Genomic DNA, 20,211 nt, shown 5'->3' on the forward strand with positions numbered 1-20,211 from the left:
TATGACCTGCTACTATACTGACATTAGTCATGAAGTATTTACTATGACCTGGTACTATACTGACATTAGTCATGAAGTATTTATTTTTACAGTTCAAAATGGATTAAATATGTTTGTTCTCACACATCTACACACATAATGACAAAGTGAAAACATGTTTTTTAGCAATAAAAAATTAAATACAGAAATCAAATTTACGTAACTATTCACACCCCTTCGTCTACATGTTCGAATCACTTTTGGAGGGCCTCTCGGGTGGCGCTGTGGTCTAAGGCACTGCATCACTACAGACCCGGGTTCGATCTCAGGCTGTGTCGCCGTCGGCCGTGCCCGGGAGACCAATGAGGCGGCTCATAATTGGCCCAGTGGCGTCCGGATTAGGGGAAGGTTTGTCCGGCCCGGGATGTCCTTGTCCCATTGCGCTCTAGCGACTCCTTGTTGCGGGCCGGGCGCATGCACCCTGACATGGTCGCCAGCTGTACGGTGTGTCTGGCTTCCGGGTTAAGCGAGCAGTGGGTTGTGTTTCAGAGGACGCATGTCTCTCGACTTTTGCGTCTCCCAAGTTCGTAGGGGAGTTGCAGCAATGGGACAATCACCAATTTGGATATCACCTAAAAGGGTAAAAAGTACCAAAGAAATAAATGACAAAACAAAGATTCACTTTTGGCAGCGATAACAGTTGAGTCTTTCTGGGTAAGTCTCCAAGAGCTGTACAACCCTGGATTGTACCATATTTGCCCATAATTAATTTTGAAAAATTCTTAATACTTTGTCTAGAAATGATCAACGACCATGTTGACAATGATTTTCATGTCTTGCTATAGATTTCAGTCAAATTTCTCGGCCACTCGAGCATTCACTGTCTTCTTGGTGTGTAACTCCAGTGTAGATGTGGCCTTGTTTTTAGGTTATTGTCCTGCTGAAAGGTGAATTAATCTCCCAGTGTCTGGTGGAAAGCAGACTGAACCAGGTCATTCTATATGATTTTGCCTGTGCTTAGCTCCTTTCCATTTCCTTTTTATCCTGAAAAACCCAGTTCTTAACGATAACAATCATACCCATGACAGGTTGCAGCCACCACCAATGAATCATTTTATTTTTCTCTCTCTGTGTCCTGTAGAAGTGCATGACTTACTCCAAGCAGTTCACTCATCTGGGTAACGTCGCTGAGACCACCAAGTAAGAGACCATCCTGTACACACCTAGCCTTGTCTGTCTGAATGGAAAACCACACACAAACACAGCAACTGCATGGACTAATTAACATGCCTTATACAACACCAACTGACACACACGCACTTTAACACGCATCATTCTGCCGTTGTGGTACTGATGTTCCGCCCGGTGTGTGGTGTGTCTAGGTTTGAGAAGATGGCAGAGAGCTGTAAGAAGAGTCTAGAGATGTTGACGCTGTCCCAGTCTAAGAGACTGGACCCTCCTAAACATCACTTTGAGGAGAGGACATACCACACCGTCAGGTTGTCGTCTCTCTTTCTCTCTATCAATATTATCTCTCTCTCGTTCTTCATCTCACTCTTCTGTGTTATCCTGTCTCTTTATGTCTGTCTCTCTCTTTATGTCTGTCTCTCTCTTTCTGTCTGTCTCTGTCTCTCTCTCTCTCTCTCTGTCTCTCTCTCTCTCTCTCTGTCTCTCTCTCTCTCTGCGTGTCTCTCTCTCTCTCTCTGTCTCTCTCTCTCTCTGCGTCTCTCTCTCTGTGTCTCTAGGATCTTCCCAGAGCTCAGTAGTACGGAGATGGTGGTGGTGGTAGTCAGAGGGATGAATCTGCCTGCTCCTTCAGGTAACATTGACCCCTCTGTATCCTTCCTGTATCTCCACTGTATTTTCCCTGTATTCCCCTGTGGTGGTGGAACAACTCCCAGGTATTGAGTCAGTGGTCGGTCCTCTCTTAACGTCTCTCGCTCTTTCGTCTCTCTCAGAGTAATTTCGAGTCAAGATGGTCGGTCATCTCTTAACGTCTCTCTGCTCTTCGTTCTATCTAAAGGTTATTTGAGTCAGTGGTGTTCGTTCTCTCTTAACGTTTCTCCTGGCTCCTCGTCTCTCAGGTATGGAGTCTAGTGTTCTACGGTCCTCTCTTAACGTCCTCTCTGCTACTGCTTTCAGGTATTGAGTCAGTGGTGGTTCCTCTTTACACGGTCTCTCTCCAGGTTTTGAGTCGGGGTTTGTAGGTACGGGTCTCTTTTAATAGTCTCTCTGCTTTCCTCGTTTCTCCTAGGTATTTTTGAGTCCCAGTGGTCAACGAGTTAGGGCTCCTCCTCTTAACGTATCTTCTGTCTCTTTCGGCGAGGGTATTAGAGTCAGTGGTTGGTACCTCTCCTTATACGTCTCTCTGCTCCTCGTCTCTCCTCCAGGTATTGAGTCAGTGGTCGGTCTCTATCTTAACGTCTCTCTGCTCTTCGTCTCTCCCCAGGTTTGAGTCAGTGGTCGGCTTCAGGTCCTCTCTTAACGTCTCTAATGCGTGGCCTACGTACTCTCTCCAGGATGGTGATCATTGGGCTTACGGTCCCTCTCTTACGTCTCTCTGCTCTTCGTCTCTCCCCAGGTATTGAGTCAGTGGTCGGACTTCTCCTCTTCAACGTCTCTCTGCTTACTTTCGTCTTCTCGAAGGTATTGGATGCAGTGGGCAGTTCCTCTCTTGTTTACGTCATCATCTGCTTCCTCGTCTCTCTGCAGGTATTGAGTCGGGGTGGTCGGTCCTTCTCTTTACGTTCTGGTGCTCTGTGTGGGAGGACCGCTCTCCCCCAGTATTAGAGTCGGTGGTGCGGATTCAGGGCTGTCTTATGTCTCTCTGCTCCTACGTCTTTCCAGGTATTAAGGTCGGTTGGTCGGGTCTCTCTAACGTCTTCTGCTCTTCGTCTCTCGCCAGTATTGAGTCAGTGGTCGGTCCCTCTCTTATAAGTCTCTCTGCTCCTCGTCTCTCTCTCAGGTATTTTGCAGTACAGGGTGTGTGAACGAAGTGGGAATTTGTTCGATGGAGTATGGTTGGGTGGCCTACTATTAACGTCTTCTCTGCTCCTCGTCTTCTCCAGGTATTGAGTCAGTGGTCAGTCCTCTCTTAACGTCTCTCTGCTCTCGTCTCTCTCCAGGTAATTGCGTATGGTTCGATGCTCTCTTAACGTCTCTCTTCTCAGGTCTTGTGGTCATGAGTCAGATGGTCGGTCTCCTATCTCTAAGTTCTCTGCTCCTCGTCTTCTAGTCCAAGGTATTGACGGCAGTGTACGCATAAATCTCTCTCTTATCGTATCTCTTGCTGCATCGTCTCTCCCCAGGCTATTGAGTGCAGTAGGTTCGACCTCTTCTAACGACTCTCTCTGCTCCGTCTCTCTCACAGGTATTGATGTCAGTGGTCGCGTCTGCCTTAACTGTCTCTCTCCAGTATTGATGTCAGTAGGTCGGTCCTCTCTTATGTCTTACTGCTCTTCTGTCTCTCCAGGTATGAGTCAGTGGTCGTCCGTCTCTTTTAACGTCTCTCTGCTCTTCGTCTCTCCCTCCAGGTATGATCCAGTGGTCCGTCTCTCTTAACGTCTCTCTGCTCTCGTCTCTCTTCTCCAGGTATTGAGTCAGTGGTCGGTCCTCTCTTAAACGTCTCTCTGCTCTTCGTCTCTCCCCAGGTTATTGAGTCGAGTGGTCGTCCTCGTCTAACGTCTCTCTGCTCCTCGTTCTCCAGGTATTGAGTCAGTGGTCGGTCCTCTCTTAACGTCTCTCTGCTCTCGTCTCTCCCAGGTATTGAGTCAGTGGTCGGTCCTTCTTAACGTCTCTCTGCTCTCGTCTCTCTCCAGGTATTGAGTCAGTGGTCGTCCTCCTTAACGTCTCTCTGCTCTCGTCTCTCTCCAGTATTGAGTCAGTGGTCGGTCCTCTCTTAACGTCTCTCTGCTCTTCGTCTCTCCCAGGTATTGAGTCAGTGGTCGGTCCTCTCTTAATGTCTCTCTGCTCCTCGTCTCTCCAGGTATTGAGTCGTGGTCGGTCCTCTCTTACGTCTCTCTGCTCTTCGTCTCTCTCAGGTATTGAGTCAGTGGTCGGTCCTCTCTCAACGTCTCTCTGCTCTCGTCTCTCCAGGTCTGCGTAGGTCGTCCTCTCGTACTGTCTCTGTCCTCTCTCTCCCAGTATTAGAGTCAGTGGTCGGTCCTCTTCTTAAACGTCTCTCTGCTCCTACGTCTCTCTCCAGGTATTGAGTCATGTCAGTCCTCTAAACGTCTCTCTGCTCCTCGTCTCTCTCCAGGTATTGAGTCAGTGTCGGTCCTCCTCTTAACGTCTCTCTCCAGTAGTATGAGTCAGTTGGTCAGTCCTCTCTTAACGTCTCTCTGCGCTCTCGTCTCTCCAGGTATACCTACCGAATGAACCTGGATAGCTTTCAAAGTTTGACTTCCTACCCAGTACCGGTGAGTTAAGTGGGCTACGTTCAGTTTTCCCAACCTGTTTTTTGGAGACTCACATCCATTTGCGCACGTTATTGTTCCAATCGGCACAAATATTCAACTAGTTCATAATCATCAGTTCCACTTCATTAGACTCAAGCTGTGCTCCAGCGATCGTATGTCATTGAGATTGTCTGAGAAGACGTTGTGCATTAGTAAGTAGCAGCAGTCGTCTCATTGAACGTAATGCTGTCTCTGTGTTGATCTCCAGGACAACCCCGAAACCAAGAACGGCTGTGTCAAGAACACGAACTCTCCAGGTAATGCCAGATACACGCGTCCCCCCCCCCTATGCCCGGACCGGTCACCCCCCTACCGCGTCAATCCCGCCCCGGCCGGCCCCCGGTACCGAACCCCCGCCCGTAAGCCGGACCACGGTCCCCCCGGGTAACTGCCCGGCCACGCGGTCCCCCCCCGGGTAATGCCCGGTACCACGTCCCCCCCGGGTACTGCCCGGTAGCGTCCCCGCGGTCCGGGGCTATGCCCGGTACCGCGAGCGGTCCCCCCGGGTACTGCCGTAGGGTCCCCCCGGGTACTGCCGTCCCGGGTCCCCCCCGGGTTACTGCCCGGTACCGCGGTCCCCCGGGTACTGCCGGTACCCGGCGGTCCCCCCGGGTTACTGCCCGGTACCGCGTCCCCCCCGGGACTTGCCAGGACCAGCGGTCCCGCCGGGGTACGCCCGGTACCGCGTCCCCCCGGGTACTGCCCGGTATCTGCGGTCCTACCGGGTACTGCCCGGTACCGGTCCCCCCGGGTAATGCCCGGTACCCGGGTCCCCCCGGGTAATGCCCGGGCACCGGGCCCTGTGTCGTGTCTAACGTAGCTAACCGTATTTCATGTCATCTCTCTGTGCTCCAGATTCAACCAGGGCTTCACTCTGAACATCAACCGGAACCACAGAGGCTTCAGGAGAGTGGTCCAATCTAAAGACTCACTGGAACTTCTGCAAAGGGTACGTCACACAACACACACCACCACACACACACACACACAGGTCCAAACTGGAAAACGACCTTGTGACTTCGATGGGGGAGGTGTTTTGATCCTTTTCAAGTGTAAGTGATGTGTGAGGTCTTTGTGTGTGTCATGTGACAGGGGATTCCTGGGAGCGACAAGCTATAGGGAGGCCCACATCAAACTGGAGAAACTGGAGACCGAGAGTGAAGTACGGGAGATAGTGGAGGTAAGGATGAGCGTGGAGGGAGGTGGGGGGGAGGGTGACGTGGGGAGAGATAGTGGAGGGAGGATGGCGTGGGAGGTGGCGTGGGGGTGGGGAGAGTGGTGGGAGGATGACGTGGGAGGGTGGCGTGGGGGTGGGAGAGTGGTGGGGGAGGATGACGTGGAGAGGGAGATGGTGGAGCCTTGGCCTCCGCCAATCGTTCACAAACAGAATGCAGCACATGACCGAAGAGAGAAGGACTCAGTTTGCCAGTTACAGAATCAGCGACGCTCTGGGAAGACAGCAGTAGGGTGGGAAGGCAGTTTGCCAGTTACAGAATCAGCGAGCGCTCTGGGAGACAGCAGTAGGGTGGGAAGGCAGTTTGCCAGTTACAGAATCAGCGAGCGTCTGGGAAGACAGCAGTAGGTGGGAAGGCAGTTTGCCAGTTACAGAATCAGCGTGTGCTCTGGAAGACAGCAGTAGGGTGGGAAGGCAGTTTGCCAGTTACAGCAGCGTGTCCCGGGATCAAGTGTAGCTGCCTGGTTTAAGCTGGACGCCACTAGAGAGCGACTGGAACACCACACACTTCCCTCTTTCTCACTTCAATCAGTGGCTAAAAGGGTATGCAGGTGTTTACTCTCTTGCCTGACAGAGATCAAGTGCTAAGGGGTAGCAGTTTTACTCTCTGCCTGACAGAGATCAAGTGGCTAAAGAGGGTATGCCAGGTGTTACTCTCTGCCTGACAGAGATAAGTGGATAAAAGGGTGGTAGCGTGTACTCTTGCCTGACAGAGATCTAAGTGGCTAAAGGGTATCAGGTACTCTCCACAGAGATCAGTGGCTAAAAGGGTATGCCAGGTGTTACACTCTGCCTGACAGAGATCACAGTGGCTAAAAGGGTAGCCAGGTGTTACCTCTGCCTGACAGAGATCAGTGGCTAAAAGGGGTATGCCAGGTGTTACTCTCTGCCTGAGACAGAGATGCAAGTGGATAAAAGGGTATGCCAGCGTGTTACTCTCTGCTGACAGAGATCAAGTGGTAAAAGGGGTATGCCAGGTGTTATTCTCTGCTGACAGAGATCAAGTGGCTAAAAGGGTATGCAGGTTGTTCACACTCTGCCTGACAGAGATCAAGTTGGCTAAAAGGGGTATGCCAGGTGTTACTCTCTGCCTGACAGAGTCAAGTGGCTAATGGGGTATGCCAGGTGTTACTCTCTGCCTGACAGAGATCAAGTGGCTAAAAGGGGTATGAGCAGGTGTTACTCTCTCCTGGACAGAGATCAATTATGCCAGAAATTGGTATCCTGCTCTGCTGCACATTGTAGAACAGATGTCCACAGGCAGAAGTGTACAGTGGTAAGTAATGTACAGTGTAGCCCAAAGATATTGGTTGTGTGTTAGACTTGACAGTAACACTTGTGTGTGAGTGGGGGGGATATTACAGGTTTTCCTCAGTGGATGTTATTTTTTACACATGTTGCCTTGCTATAGTGGACCACTATAACAATAGAACGCCTGTTACCACGACAGCCTTTATAATAGACGCCTGTACGTACGACAGCCTTTAAATAGAAGCCTGTTACACGACAGCCTTTATAATAGAACGCCTGTTACCACGACAGCCTTTATAATAGAACGCCTGTTTACCACGACAGCCTTTATATAGAACGCTTTACCGCGACAGCTTTATAAGAACGCTGTTACCAGACGCCCTTATAGCACGCTTTACACGACGCCTTTATAACGAACTGCTGGTTACCTACGACAGCTTTATAATAGAAGCTGTTACGCGACAGCCTTTTATAATAGAACGCCTGTTACGACGACAGCCTTTAATAGAACGCCTGTTACGCGCACAGCCTTTATAAAGATACGCCTGTTTACCGACAGCCTTTATTATAGAAGCCTGTTTACCGCGACAGCCTTTATAATAGAACGCCTGTTCGGCGACAGCCTTATAATAGAACGCCTGTTACCGACAAGCCTTTATAATAGAACGTGTTACCTGCGACAGCTTTTATAATAGAACGCCTGTTACGCGACAGCCTTTATAATAGAACGCCTGTTACCGCGCGCCTTTATAATAGAACGCGCTGTTACCGCGACAGCCTTTATAATAGAAACCTGTTACCGCGACAGCCTTTATAATAGAACGCCTGTTACCGCGACAGCCTTATATAAAGCCTGTTACCGCGACAGCCTTTTATATAGAAACGCCTGTTCGCGACAGCCTTTATAATAGAACGCCTGTTACCGCGCAGCCTTTATAATGAAAGCTTTAGCGACAGCCTTTTTAATAGAACGCCTGTTACCGCGACAGCCTTTATAATAGAACGCCTGTTACAGCGACAGCCTTATAAATAGAACGCCTGTTTACCCCGACAGCCTTATAACAGACGCCTGTTTACCGCGACAGCCTTTATAATAGAACGCAGCCTTAATGAGCCTGTTACCGGACAGCCTTTTATAATAGAACGCCTGTTACCGGACCAGCCTTTATAAAGAACGCCTGTTACCGCGACAGCCTTTATAATAGAGCCTGTTACCGGACAGTTTATAATAGAACGCCTGTTACCGCGACAGCCTTTATATAGAAGCCTGTTAACCGCGACAGCCTTTATAATAGAACGCCTGTTACCGGGCGACAGCCTTTATAAATAGAACGCCTGTTACCGCGACAGCCTTTATAAAGAAGCCTGTTACGCGACAGCCTTTATAATAGAAGCCTGTTACCGCGACAGCCTTTATAATAGAACGCCTGTTACCGCGACAACCTTTATAATAGAACGCCTGTTACCGCGACAGCCTTTATATAGAAGCCTGTTACCGCGACAGCCTTTATATAGAACGCCTGTTACCGCGACAACCTTTATAATGAACAAGCCTGTTACCGCGACAGCCTTTATAACTAGAACGCCTGATTACCGCGACAGCCTTTATAATAGAACGCCTGTTACCACGACAGCTTTATAACAGAACGCTGTTACCACGACAGCCTTTAATATAGAACGCCTGTTTACCGCGACAGCCTTTTAATAGAACGCTGTTACCGCGACAGCTTTATAATAGAACGCCTGTTACCGCGACAGCCTTTATAATAGAACGCCTGTTACCGGACAGCCTTATAATAGAACGCCTGTTACCGCGACAGCCTTTTATAATAAAGAACGCCTGTTACCGCGACAGCCTTTATAATAGAACGCCTGTTACCGCGCACTTTATAATAGAACGCCTGTTACCGCGGACAGCCTTTATAATAGAACGCCTGTTACCGCGACAGCCTTTAATAATAGAACGCCTGTTACCGCGACAGCCTTTATAATAGAACGCTGTTACCGCGACAGCCTTTATAATAGAACGCCTGTTACCGCGACAGACCTTCTATATAACGAACGCCTGTTACCGCGACAGCCTTTATAATAGAACGCCTGTTACCGCGACAGCTTTAATAGAACGCCTGTTACGCGACAGCCTTATAATAGAAACGCCTGTTACCGCGACAGCCTTATAATAGAACGCCTGTTACACGGAAGCCTTTATAATAGAACGCCTGTTACGGACAGCCTTATAATAGAACGCCTGTTACGCGACAGCCTTTATAAATGAACGCCTGTTACCACGACAGCCTTTATAAATAGACGCCTGTTACCGCGACAGCCTTTATAATAGAACGCCTGTTACCGCGACAGCCTTTAATAATAGAACGCCTGTTACGCGCAGCTTATAGCAACGCCTGTTACAGAACTTTATAACAGAACGCCTGTTACCGCGACAGCCTTTATAATAGAACGCCTGTTACCGCGACAGCCTTTATAATAGAATGCTCTGTTACCGCGACAATCTTTATAATAGAACGCCTGTTTACGCGACAGCCTTTATAATAGAACGCCTGTTTCCCGCGACAGCCTTTATAATAGAACGCTGTTACGCGACACACCTTTACGAACGCTTGTTACCGCGACAGCCTTTATAATAGAACGCTGTTACGCGACAGCCTTTATAAAGACGCCTGTTACCGCGACAGCCTTTATAATAGAACGACTGTTACCGCGACAGCCTTTATAATAGAACGCCTGTTACCGGACAGCCTTTATACATAGAACGCCTGTTACCGCGACAGCCTTTATAACAGAACGCTGTTACCGCGACAGCCTTTATAACAGAACGCCTGTTACCGCGACAGCCTTTATAATAGAACGCCTGTTACCGCGACAGCCTTTAATACAGCTGTTACCGCGAAGCCTTTATAATAGAATGCCTGTTACCGCGACAGCCTTTATAATAGAACGCCTGTTACCACGACCTATAGTGGTGTTAAGAAACTAGGGCCTGTAGGACCTGCTTGTTGATATGGCTTATTAAGAAGGTAGTAAACAGGGCCTGTAGGACCTGCCTTGTTGATAGTGTTGTTAAGAAGGTAGAAACCAGGGCCTGTAGGACCTGCCTTGTTGATAGTGTTGTTAAGGTAGAAACTAGGGCCTGTAGGACCTGCCTTGTTGATAGTGTTGTTAAGAAGGTAGAAACTAGGGCCTGTAGGACATGCCTTGTTGATAGTGTTGTTAAGAAGGTAGAAACTAGGGCCTGTAGGACCTGCCTTGTTGATAGTATTGTTAAGAAGGTAGAGCAGCACTTTATTATGGACAGACTTCTCCCCATCTTAGCTACGGTTGTATCATGTTTTGACCATGACAGTTTACAATCCAGGGTTACTCCAAGCAGTTTAGTCATCTCAACTTGCTTAATTTCCACATTTTCATTACAAGATTTAGTTGAGGTTTAGTGAATGATTTGCCACAAATAGAAGGTTTAAGTTTTGAAATATTTAGGCCCAACTTATTCCTTGCATTCTGAAACTAACTGCAGCTCTTTGTTTAAGTGTTGCTGTCATTTAATGTCGCTGTGGTAGCTGTGTATAGTATTGAGTCATCCTCATACATAGACACACTGGCTKTCCTCCAAACCCTCCCTAACCCGGACGACGCTGGGCCAATTGTGCGCCGCCCCATGGTCCTCCCGGCTGCGACAGAGCCTGGGCTGGAACCCAGAGTCTCTGCTGGCACAGCTAGCCCTGCCATGCGGTGCCTTAGACCACCCGAGAGGCCCTGGAGCTTTACTATTCTTAGGTACGGGAATAACTTTTGCTTCCCTCCAGGCCTGAGGGCACACACTTTCTAGTAGGCTTAAATTGAGGATGTGGCAAATAGGAGAGGCAATATCGTCTGCTATTATCCTCAGTAATTTTCCATCCAAGTTGTCAGACCCCGGTGGCTTGTCATTGTTGATGTGAAAGAAAAAGAAAAATACTTACTTTAGAGAATTCAAATTACAATGCTTGTCTTTCATGATTTGGTCAGATATACTTGGGTGTGTAGTGTCAGCGTTTGTTGCTGGCATGTCATACCTAAATTGGATAATCTTGCCAATGAATAAATCATTAAAGTATTTGGCAATATCAATGGGTTTTATGATGAATGAGCCATCTGATTCAATGAATGATGGAGCCGAGATGGCCTTTTTTGCCCAAAATTTCATTTAAGGTGCTTCGTAGTAAAAAGCTATCATTCTTTGTCATTTATCTTTGTTTCTTCGTGTAGTTTCTTATTTTTATTCAGTTTTAGTCAGATTTCTCCATTTGCCAATCGGTTATACAGCCAGACCTATTTGCCATCTCTTTTGCCTCATCCCGCTCAACCATAACATTTTTCCATTACACATCAATCCACGGGGATTTAACCGTTTTTAGTAATTTTAACTCCTTAAATGTATCAGCGTCTGCTCGTTACACACCGCAGACCAGCAAATATTCTTCACATCAATAACATAGGAATCTCTACAAAACGTATTGTATGACCTCTTATATACTATATTAGGCCCAGCCTTTGGAACTTTGGTTTTACTAGATATGGCTGCTATATTGTGATCACTACGTCAGATGGATCTGGATACTGCTTTCAAGTTAATTTCTGCAGCATTAGTAAAGATGTGATCAATACATGTTAATGATTTAATTCCTGTGCTGTTTGTAACTACCCTGGTAGGTTGACTGATAATCTGAACCAGGTTGCAGACACTGGTTTCAGTTGGAAGCTTTCTCTTGAGCGGGCAGCTTGATGAAAGCCAGTCAATATTTAAATCACCCAGAAAATATACCTCTCTGTTGATATCACATACATTATTAACCATTTCACACATATTATCCAGATACTGACTGTTAGCACTTGGTGGTCTATAGCAGCTTCCCACCAGAATGGGCTTTAGGTGAGGCAGATGAACCTGTAGCCATATTACTTCAACACTATTTAACATGAGATCCTCTCTAATCTTTAATGTGGTTCTGAATATAAACAGCAACACCTCCACCATTGGCATTTCTGTATTTTCTGTAGATGTTATAACCTTGTGTTGCTACCACTGTATCAAAGGTATAATCTAAGTGAGTTTCAGCGATATGTCAGAATATGAATGTCATCTGTTACTAGTAAATTATTGATTTCATGAACCTTGTTTAAGCCACAAATTAATGTGGGCTGTTTTTAACACTTTTTTTGGGATGCTTGATTTTCTACGTTTCCCAATAAAGAAAGAAAGAGGTAGACATGCTCAGGTTATTTTTATTAGTTTAGGGTGAGCTGCACACAGTGGATAACAGTATAAATCTGGTTCATAGGCACATCATTACTGCATACAAATAGCTGTAGGATCAGCAGAGGCATTCAGGGATTTATTTAGAATTCAAGGCACACTTAACCAGCCTGCCTACCACAGCATTCTGCAGTGATACGCCATCCAACCTGGCTTTCTCTTGAGTGGGCAGTAGATGTGCTCATGTTATTTATGTTTGTGCAGGGTGAGCTGCACACAGTGGACTTCCTACTAGGGCACACCGCCTCAGGGCTAACAGTATGACTCTGGTTCATAGGCACATGATTACTGCATACAAATAGCTGTAGGATCAGCAGAGGCATTCAGGGCAGTTAGAGGGACATACATTAGGTTACTTACATTGTGTCTTCCAACACACCTGGGATAATGTACATTTGCTGAAGCATTATGACAACTCAGCGACACAATGGAAGGGATTAACTGAGCTGGGCTTGGGTCATTGATAGGTCATTATCTCAACGCAGTCTTATAATGCTTTGAAAGGATCCAGAAACCTGCGTCACAATGGTATAGATTAGCTGAGCTGTACTTGGGTCATTGATAAGTCATTGTCTCAATGCAGCCTTATAATGCTGTGAAAGGATCCAGGAACTGATATAGGAATTTATAATGACTAAAAGATTCCACCCTGAAACGTATAACTGAGTGATTATAAGACTGTAATTTCCTAATGTGTGTGTGCATAGGACGAGTTAAGACTTTACTATTTAGCAATGTAAGTGTGACATTTTAAGGAAAAGAGGAACTGTTAACAGACGGCTTGTGACCACTGTGAAACCTATAACAGGGAAGGAGGTCTCCCCACCCAGGGAGGGGAGAAACCGTTAGGCTCGCAGTAGATTATGTAACATGTTGCAGGATATGATAAGCAATGTAATGTGTTGGAGTATGACTTGTAAATAGCATTGACAGTGTTAGGAGAAGACGAGGGGCATTTATAAGGGGTATGGTAAGACCAAATGTGAGGTATAAAAGGCTATGTGCATAGTACGATTTTCAGAACGTTCTCTGAATAAACTTTTGACCTATTGCAGACTGGGACTTTGTCTAATTCTTCATTAACCAGAGATTTACAACCCCTGGGAATTATTCAAAGCTTGCGTGATAGTTGAGTTCACAACATTGGGATAAAAATGATCGTGACAGGAACCCAAATGATGTGGATGGATCCCGTCCTCCTTTATAAAACAAGCTTTGTTTCCAGAAGGTATTGAAATTGTCAATAAATGTTAGCGTAGCCAGTTATGGAGGGGAAAAGGTCTGCTGAACTGTTCAATGCCACGATTTAGTGTGGGCAGAGGGACAGATATTATGGGTCGTTTGTTGGTGCCCAAGTAGTGACCCAGTCAGTTCTTTAAAATCCATCTGCAGCTGTGTCGTAGCAATTTCCTGTATTACCAAATGAGAGTTACACACCAGTCAGAGTTTTATACTTAAACATCATCTTTAAGATGAGCTTTACAATATCCCTTTGACTCTCAGATCAATTCTATAATGAATTCTGAGTGCCTACAGAAGAATACCAAGATCTTTTATAGCCAAGATACACCCCTCTCAACTTACATGATGAACCACAGATCTTAGGAACTCTTCACAAAGGGCCTTTTACTTGAGAAAGGAGTATCCCTTTGCCAGATTGCATTCGCTATAAATTATCGCTCAGTTTGGTCTCTAAAACGAGGTTCTAATCTCGTTCCTGGTACTTCATAGTACAAAAACATTACCTTTACTATCTGGAATGCTCTTTAGGATTTATTGGCCAAAGACATTGTAAATCTCCTGTCAGTGCTATCTCATAGAGGCCCATCCTCAGTGGAACACTGAACACACAATAGTCGACAGATTCTATTCTGTCGAATAAAACAACCATTCTAATGCAATACAAAGATTATAATATAATTTTACAAGCACTATAACATAATCTCGCAATTTTCCACGACATCTGTCCTGAGCTGCCGGGGGCTAATACTGTCCCCCGGTGAATGACTTGCAACCTGACGATATCCCGAACACAAAGTCTTTGCCCCCAGGTTCAGATATATTCCTCACCATCGAACTCCCTATCACAATCGCCGGAATGATCGGATCTCTGCCGTGTCTCAAAAGCAGATTGTGAGGCCAGAGCAACAGGACTCACCAGAGAAGAGGACTGCTGAGTCACCGGCTACGTACAGGCCACAACAGCCAAAGGGACAGAGCTCTGATCCAGAGAGCACGGCCCAGCGGAGGGGGGCCTCGGTGGCCCAGGCAGTTGATTGACTAGGACAGGGAGAGGTAGCGGAAGGGGCGTCGACAGCCATGGAGGGAACACCCAATCCCCTGGCAGAAAACACCTGGTACAGGGACTCAAAGCGATTTTTGAAAGTCTGGACGCGGGGGAAGAAGACAGGTGCGCCGAGAACGATTCTTCTCATTTCTGGTTCCGATGCGCATCCATTTACGCTCACCTAGAGTCGATCAATGAGCAGCCATTTTCTGGTTCTAGCTAGTAGAGGGGTGCAGTGGCGGAAATGTATCATAGTCCAGGAAGGCCCCATTATGATCCTCTTGGATGTTTTGATAGGAAGCATTTAAAGATGCCGATAGTTTCATAGAATCTTTATTCAGTTCAAGGCGCTTGGTCCAATTTTTTTAATTCTTTTATTTCTCATGAGTAAAAATCCTTTCTTTAGCTGCATGAAGTTCAATATATTTTTCACAAATGAAGGTATCCATCGGACCTTTCCCCGCGACAACAAACATGTTGCAGATTATACATTTTAATAGCACGCGAGTCCCCAGCAGATTCAAATTTGCCCCTGCTGCACACCGACACTCCAGGGGAACACACACTTCTCGGCTATGCCGGGGACTTAGATGCTCCGTCCATGGCCGTGGACGCCCCCCCCCGCACAACCAGTCCCCCCCGCACAACTGTTGTCTGTCTCTCATTGAATGTGAAGAGCGCGAGAGAAGCGCAGGGGGGTGGGTGATGTCTGGGTCGCTTGTCAGTGGCAGGTCACCGGCTGTTCCTTGCTACGCACCGGCCCGGCTGCGTGATAATGTTCGGTGTAGCCTCAGAGCTGTGTCGGGCATGTCACTAGTGTCTTCAGTGTGTATAGTTTGAGGTTAGCTTAACTATTAGACACATTACAGCATTCATGACTAGATCAGGCTTAGTTACCAGCAATACCCTTCAGATATAAAGAAAAGCCAGAACAAAGTTGGCGGCTTGGTAAAGTTAACGTGTTTTTCACGTTGGTTTTGAAAGGAATGAGTAAACTGTTTTGGTTGTGTGTTTTAATGATACTATGTTTTATACTCCAGGTGATAGATGGCCGTAAGCCTACAGGAGGACGTGTGGAGGTCAGGGTTCGCCTGAGAGAGCCTCTGAGTGGACAGGACCTTCAGACAACCACAGAACGCTGGTTAGTCCTGGACCAGTCACAGGTACACACATATTTGGAGCAAGGAGTTTGGCCCTTTAAGGCCAACGTGTGGGTTCCCCTGTCAGGTCCTAGAGTTGTAGTGTGATTGTGACCCTGACACTCCATAACCTCTGGTTGGTCCTCCCAGGTTCTTCTCTAACTGGTGCTCAGCTGGGACAACTAGGAACACTTTAAAAGGTAGGTGAACTTCACCCTTCACAACAAGTTAAAATAGAAACCAAGTGATCAACACAATGACGTTTCTATCTCACAGATGATTAACACGCCCGTTGTCCTCTGATGAAGATTATGACGGGATGATGAAGAGGAGGAGGATGATGTATGTTGTCGTGGCGAGCCTGTTTAGTCTTCCAGGGTTCTGGCAGTCCGACACAGTGAACACGGGTCTTTAGCTTGTAAACATTTTGCACACAGAGAGACGGAGCTTCTATTCACTCTTGGGGGGGGGGGGGGAAATGGGCTCCATGTTTAGCTAACCTTAAGATAACATTGGCCGGGATTCAATCAAAAGGGGCACTGCACTTGACTTTTATGGGTCATAATTTTTTTGTTGAATCCCAGTCCTAGTTCCACACCCTGCTGAGTTTGAAAGACGGCTACATAGTATACTATCTATAATATATTATCCACCTATGCACTTAATTCTACCAAAGTAATCACTGTTGCTGTACGATGCTGCATATTTCGATTGCCTTGATTATCTGCCCTGCTGTTTTAATGATTACAATAATAATGTGTGATAAGAACTTGGATCTCTCAGATGTAATTCTTTGCTACGTTGTTGGTTGTTGTTCCCGGGACGGTTTCATCTCTATTCTCTGGAACCGTTACCGGCCAGGATTCAATCCTGATTAAGATCCCCCGTTTTATAGCCGCTTGACTTTTTTTTTTAAAGGTAATGTCAATCTCCGCGATACGTGGTAACATTGCCTCTTTTTCTTTTTTTTTTTAAAGCTGCATTGTCGACTTGAGCGTAGGGGTTGAATCCCGGCTTCAACGCCAGAACGGGATAATGTTCACGTGGACATGACTGACTTTACAGATGTCTTGGCTACCACAGCTATTGGACATTCAAAGGCAATTGGTCAACTGACATAAGCATGTCATAGGTACTCTTAAGGTGTCATAAATGGTTATAAGGCTACATAGCTCTTGTGACCGTGTCACATTTTGAGCTGGATAGTATAGATCTGTGTCTGAACTGACCCGATTGGGCCCTGGTCAAAACTAGTGCACTAAATAGGGATTATGGTGCTGTTTGAGAAAGATGTCATTTATCTTGTGGTGATTGGGGTTATTTTGTTTTTTGTGATTTAAGTTGAAGAGACTCATAAGTTTACACTTTATAGCTGTGATCCTCCGTACACATAGAAATGATATCATCCGTGAGTTTGGGTTCAGCTGAGCTTTTAGTTTTTTGTTTGCGTGTAAATCAAAGTTGTATTTTATGAGAAGAGTGGTAATTTAAAATGCTTAACAGCAAAGCCATTATGGTTACACGGGCACAGATTAAGCCTATACCGGACTAGGAAGCTTTTCAATGGAGAATCTTCATTGAACATGATTTTTTTGGGGGGTCCAGGACAGTGTGTTTGGGAAACTGTCCCACAGTCTGAGCCAATTATATCCCCCCCTTTCCCTACTGATAACCAATTATATCCACCCATTCTCTACTGATAACCAATTATATCCACCCATTCTCTACTGATAGCCAATTATATCCCCCCATTCTCTACTGATAGCCAGTTATATTCCACTAGAACTTTACAATGTTGCTTCTATCAGAATATTTCCAACTGGTGACTTAATATAAGTACTGTGCATCAATGCGGTCCCGTCAATTCAAAATAAATATTTTATTAATTATACGTTAAGTAATTTTCATTTAACAAAATGCAACTGTTTCCTCTGCTCCAATATGTTTTTGTATGTATATTGGCAAGTTTATCATAATGAGACTTAAAACTGTACAGGACCGAAGGTACCTTACCTTAAAGTTCCGAAATGTGTATTTGTGGCAAAAACTAAGCATACATTTTGCTTTTCTGTACATTTTTAATTATACATCTTACAGGTTTTGACATTTGTAGTATTCAATAAAGGAAAAAAGATTTTGGGGCTTTTCATTTTTTTGTTGATCGTGTTAAAAAGAAACTGGGTATTCTTGTTCCGGCCTGACTGAACCACAGGACAGTAGAATATGGTCAAAGCCGAGTAGTTGGTTTGTTTCTGTCTTTATGCAATAGACTAACAAAATGCTACCATCAAGATAAACAATTCTACCTTTTTTGATACAGTATTTCGCAAATAGTGCCAAAGAAAAGTAGTGGGGTGTATTCACTAGTGCACACTGTAGCAAAAAGTTTCGCAATGGAAAACATAGCCACAATCAAGTTTCTATTGGACAAATTCAGGTAGGTCCTTCCCTGTTACCAGTAAGGGTACACAAAGCTCTGAATGGCCTCAGGAAAACATTTAAAATGTCTCGTCTTGGGAGTTGCACACTAGTGTAAGGATTTAGGAAGTCACTGTCATGTGCATGTCGACATGAAAGCTTCTCTCCAGAAATGTGAGTCCTGTTCATTAGGGCTCGTAACAGAACATTTCATTTGAGTGTTTCTTATCGGACAAGTCCGCATGGTCGCTCTTCTGTATTGGTGCCTATTGAGCATAACCTTGGTGAATAGGCAGACAAGGTTGTATTCATTAGTGGAAAAACGTTCTGCAACGGAAAGCAAAAACAAGTGTCCTTATTGGGCAGGTGGTTCTGGCAATCTCATCCGTTTGCGGTGTAATGAACAGGACCCAGGATCCGCCAATAACCATTGTGATGTCATCTGTCCATAGCAGTTTGATGCCCTCAATACGGTCTGAAACCCACAATGTTCTTTACAATAAAATTACTCTACATACAGTACCTTAACGCACTAGTTCTTCATGTGTGATTGTCTGTCTTGGGAGTTTACAGTTGAGTATCATCGCATTAGTCATTTAGCATGTAATCAATAAATCCCTTGGCAAAACCACAATAGCTGAAGTTTGTTTATTTAACTAGGCAAGGTAAGAACAAATTCTTAATTACAATGACGACCTAGTGGGTTAAACTGCCTTGTTCAGTGGCAGAACGACAGATTTTTACCTTGTCAGCTCGGGGATTCGATCTTGCAACCTTTTGGTTACTGGCCCAACGCTCCAACCACTAGGCTACGCTGCCACCCCCTGATAATATACTGTATCTTTGTTTACCTACTTATTCAGATTTAGCAGTCCATAAATTAGAAATATATTTTGATAACGGCTTTCTGCCAAATTTAGCAACAAACATTAGAAACAATAGGGTAGTATATTCTGGTCCATGCCCACACAGAGGGCAGTCTACGTTCCAAACTGCACCCTATCTCATAGTGCACTACTTTTGACCAAGACCCATATGGAATAAGGTGCCATTTCGGACGCAGCTCCCATAGGCCCTCAGAGCCGCTTACACATTCAACATATAATGGATGTGAAACAATTGGATTGGTATAAGCAAAGTCTGGAGAAAAGTTCCACCATCTTTGAGTCCATGAGAAGGCGTGTGCAAGTGCACACCTGAAGGGTTGAGAAGTATGCCTCTGTATTAACCATTCAGCCATCAGTCTAAAAAGGTCCTATTCTCCTGTAAATGGCTTAGACTCCAGTGCACTGCATTAGTTTCTGCAAAAATGTTATTCTTTGTATAATGATGACACGTTCAAATCAGTTAGGCAGTTTATTTTGAATCGTACAAAACAAATGCTATGGGGTCTGTGGATGGAGGAGGACGCTATGGGGTCTGTGGATGGAGGAGGACGCTATGGGGTCTGTGGATGGAGGAGGATGCTATGGGGTCTGTGGATGGAGGAGGACGCTATGGGGTCTGTGGATGGAGGAGGATGCTATGGGGTCTGTGGATGGAGGAGGATGCTATGGGGTCTGTGGATGGAGGAGGATGCTATGGGGTCTGTGGATGGAAGAGTGCAGCATCAATGTGTTGAATAGTTGCGTTGGCTCACAGGTCAGGAGGACAGGGTAACCTATAGGTTGTGTCCCATATGGCTCCGGTCAAATGTAGTGCACTTTGGGAAGAAACCACAGGTAACAATTTACTGAAGATGCTTCAGTTCCTCTAGTATCCTCTCCATCGCTGACAGAGAGAAGGATGATGCTGGTGTTAACGGTGGAAGGACGAGGCAGGGGTTAGTTAACGGTGGAAGGACGAGGCTGGGGTTAGTTAACGGTGGAAGGACGAGGCTGGGGTTAGTTAACGGTGGAAGGACGAGGCTGGGGTTAGTTAACGGTGGAAGGACGAGGCTGGAGTTAGTTAACGGTGGAAGGACGAGGCTGGGGTTAGTTAACGGTGGAAGGATGAGGCTGGTGTTAGTTAACGGTGGAAGGACGAGGCTGGTGTTAGTTAACGGTGGAAGGACGAGGCTGGGGTTAGTTAACGGTGGAAGGATATTTCTATCACTATGTCATTCATATCCAGCGCTCTAACTAACACTTCCAGCC

At 46.0% G+C, this 20,211-nt stretch overlaps 1 protein-coding gene and 1 long non-coding RNA gene across 2 annotated transcripts in view; both read left to right on the top strand.

Moving 5' to 3' along the window:
- Positions 1-17,795, top strand: part of cc2d1b (coiled-coil and C2 domain containing 1B) — a 45,198-nt gene extending 27,403 nt beyond the window's left edge. The window contains exons 16-25 of the mRNA XM_070438908.1: positions 1,121-1,179; positions 1,362-1,478; positions 1,725-1,858; positions 4,597-4,601; positions 4,645-4,690; positions 5,288-5,386; positions 5,528-5,616; positions 15,560-15,682; positions 15,809-15,858; positions 15,935-17,795. Of these exons, the coding sequence (XP_070295009.1) occupies positions 1,121-1,179; positions 1,362-1,478; positions 1,725-1,858; positions 4,597-4,601; positions 4,645-4,690; positions 5,288-5,386; positions 5,528-5,616; positions 15,560-15,682; positions 15,809-15,820 (684 nt within the window). The 3' untranslated portion in view covers positions 15,821-15,858; positions 15,935-17,795. The remainder of the gene's footprint in view (positions 1-1,120; positions 1,180-1,361; positions 1,479-1,724; positions 1,859-4,596; positions 4,602-4,644; positions 4,691-5,287; positions 5,387-5,527; positions 5,617-15,559; positions 15,683-15,808; positions 15,859-15,934) is intronic.
- A 1,988-nt stretch (positions 17,796-19,783) lies between these two features.
- The window catches only part of LOC139024274 (uncharacterized), a 2,071-nt gene continuing 1,643 nt past the window's right edge, over positions 19,784-20,211 (top strand). Inside the window, exons 1-2 of the long non-coding RNA XR_011475553.1 lie at positions 19,784-19,866; positions 20,073-20,149. This is a non-coding gene — a long non-coding RNA (uncharacterized lncRNA). The remainder of the gene's footprint in view (positions 19,867-20,072; positions 20,150-20,211) is intronic.

Source organism: Salvelinus sp. IW2-2015, unplaced genomic scaffold (genome assembly GCF_002910315.2).
Source record: "Salvelinus sp. IW2-2015 unplaced genomic scaffold, ASM291031v2 Un_scaffold1277, whole genome shotgun sequence".
In the NCBI taxonomy this organism is placed as follows: Eukaryota; Metazoa; Chordata; class Actinopteri; order Salmoniformes; family Salmonidae; genus Salvelinus; species Salvelinus sp. IW2-2015.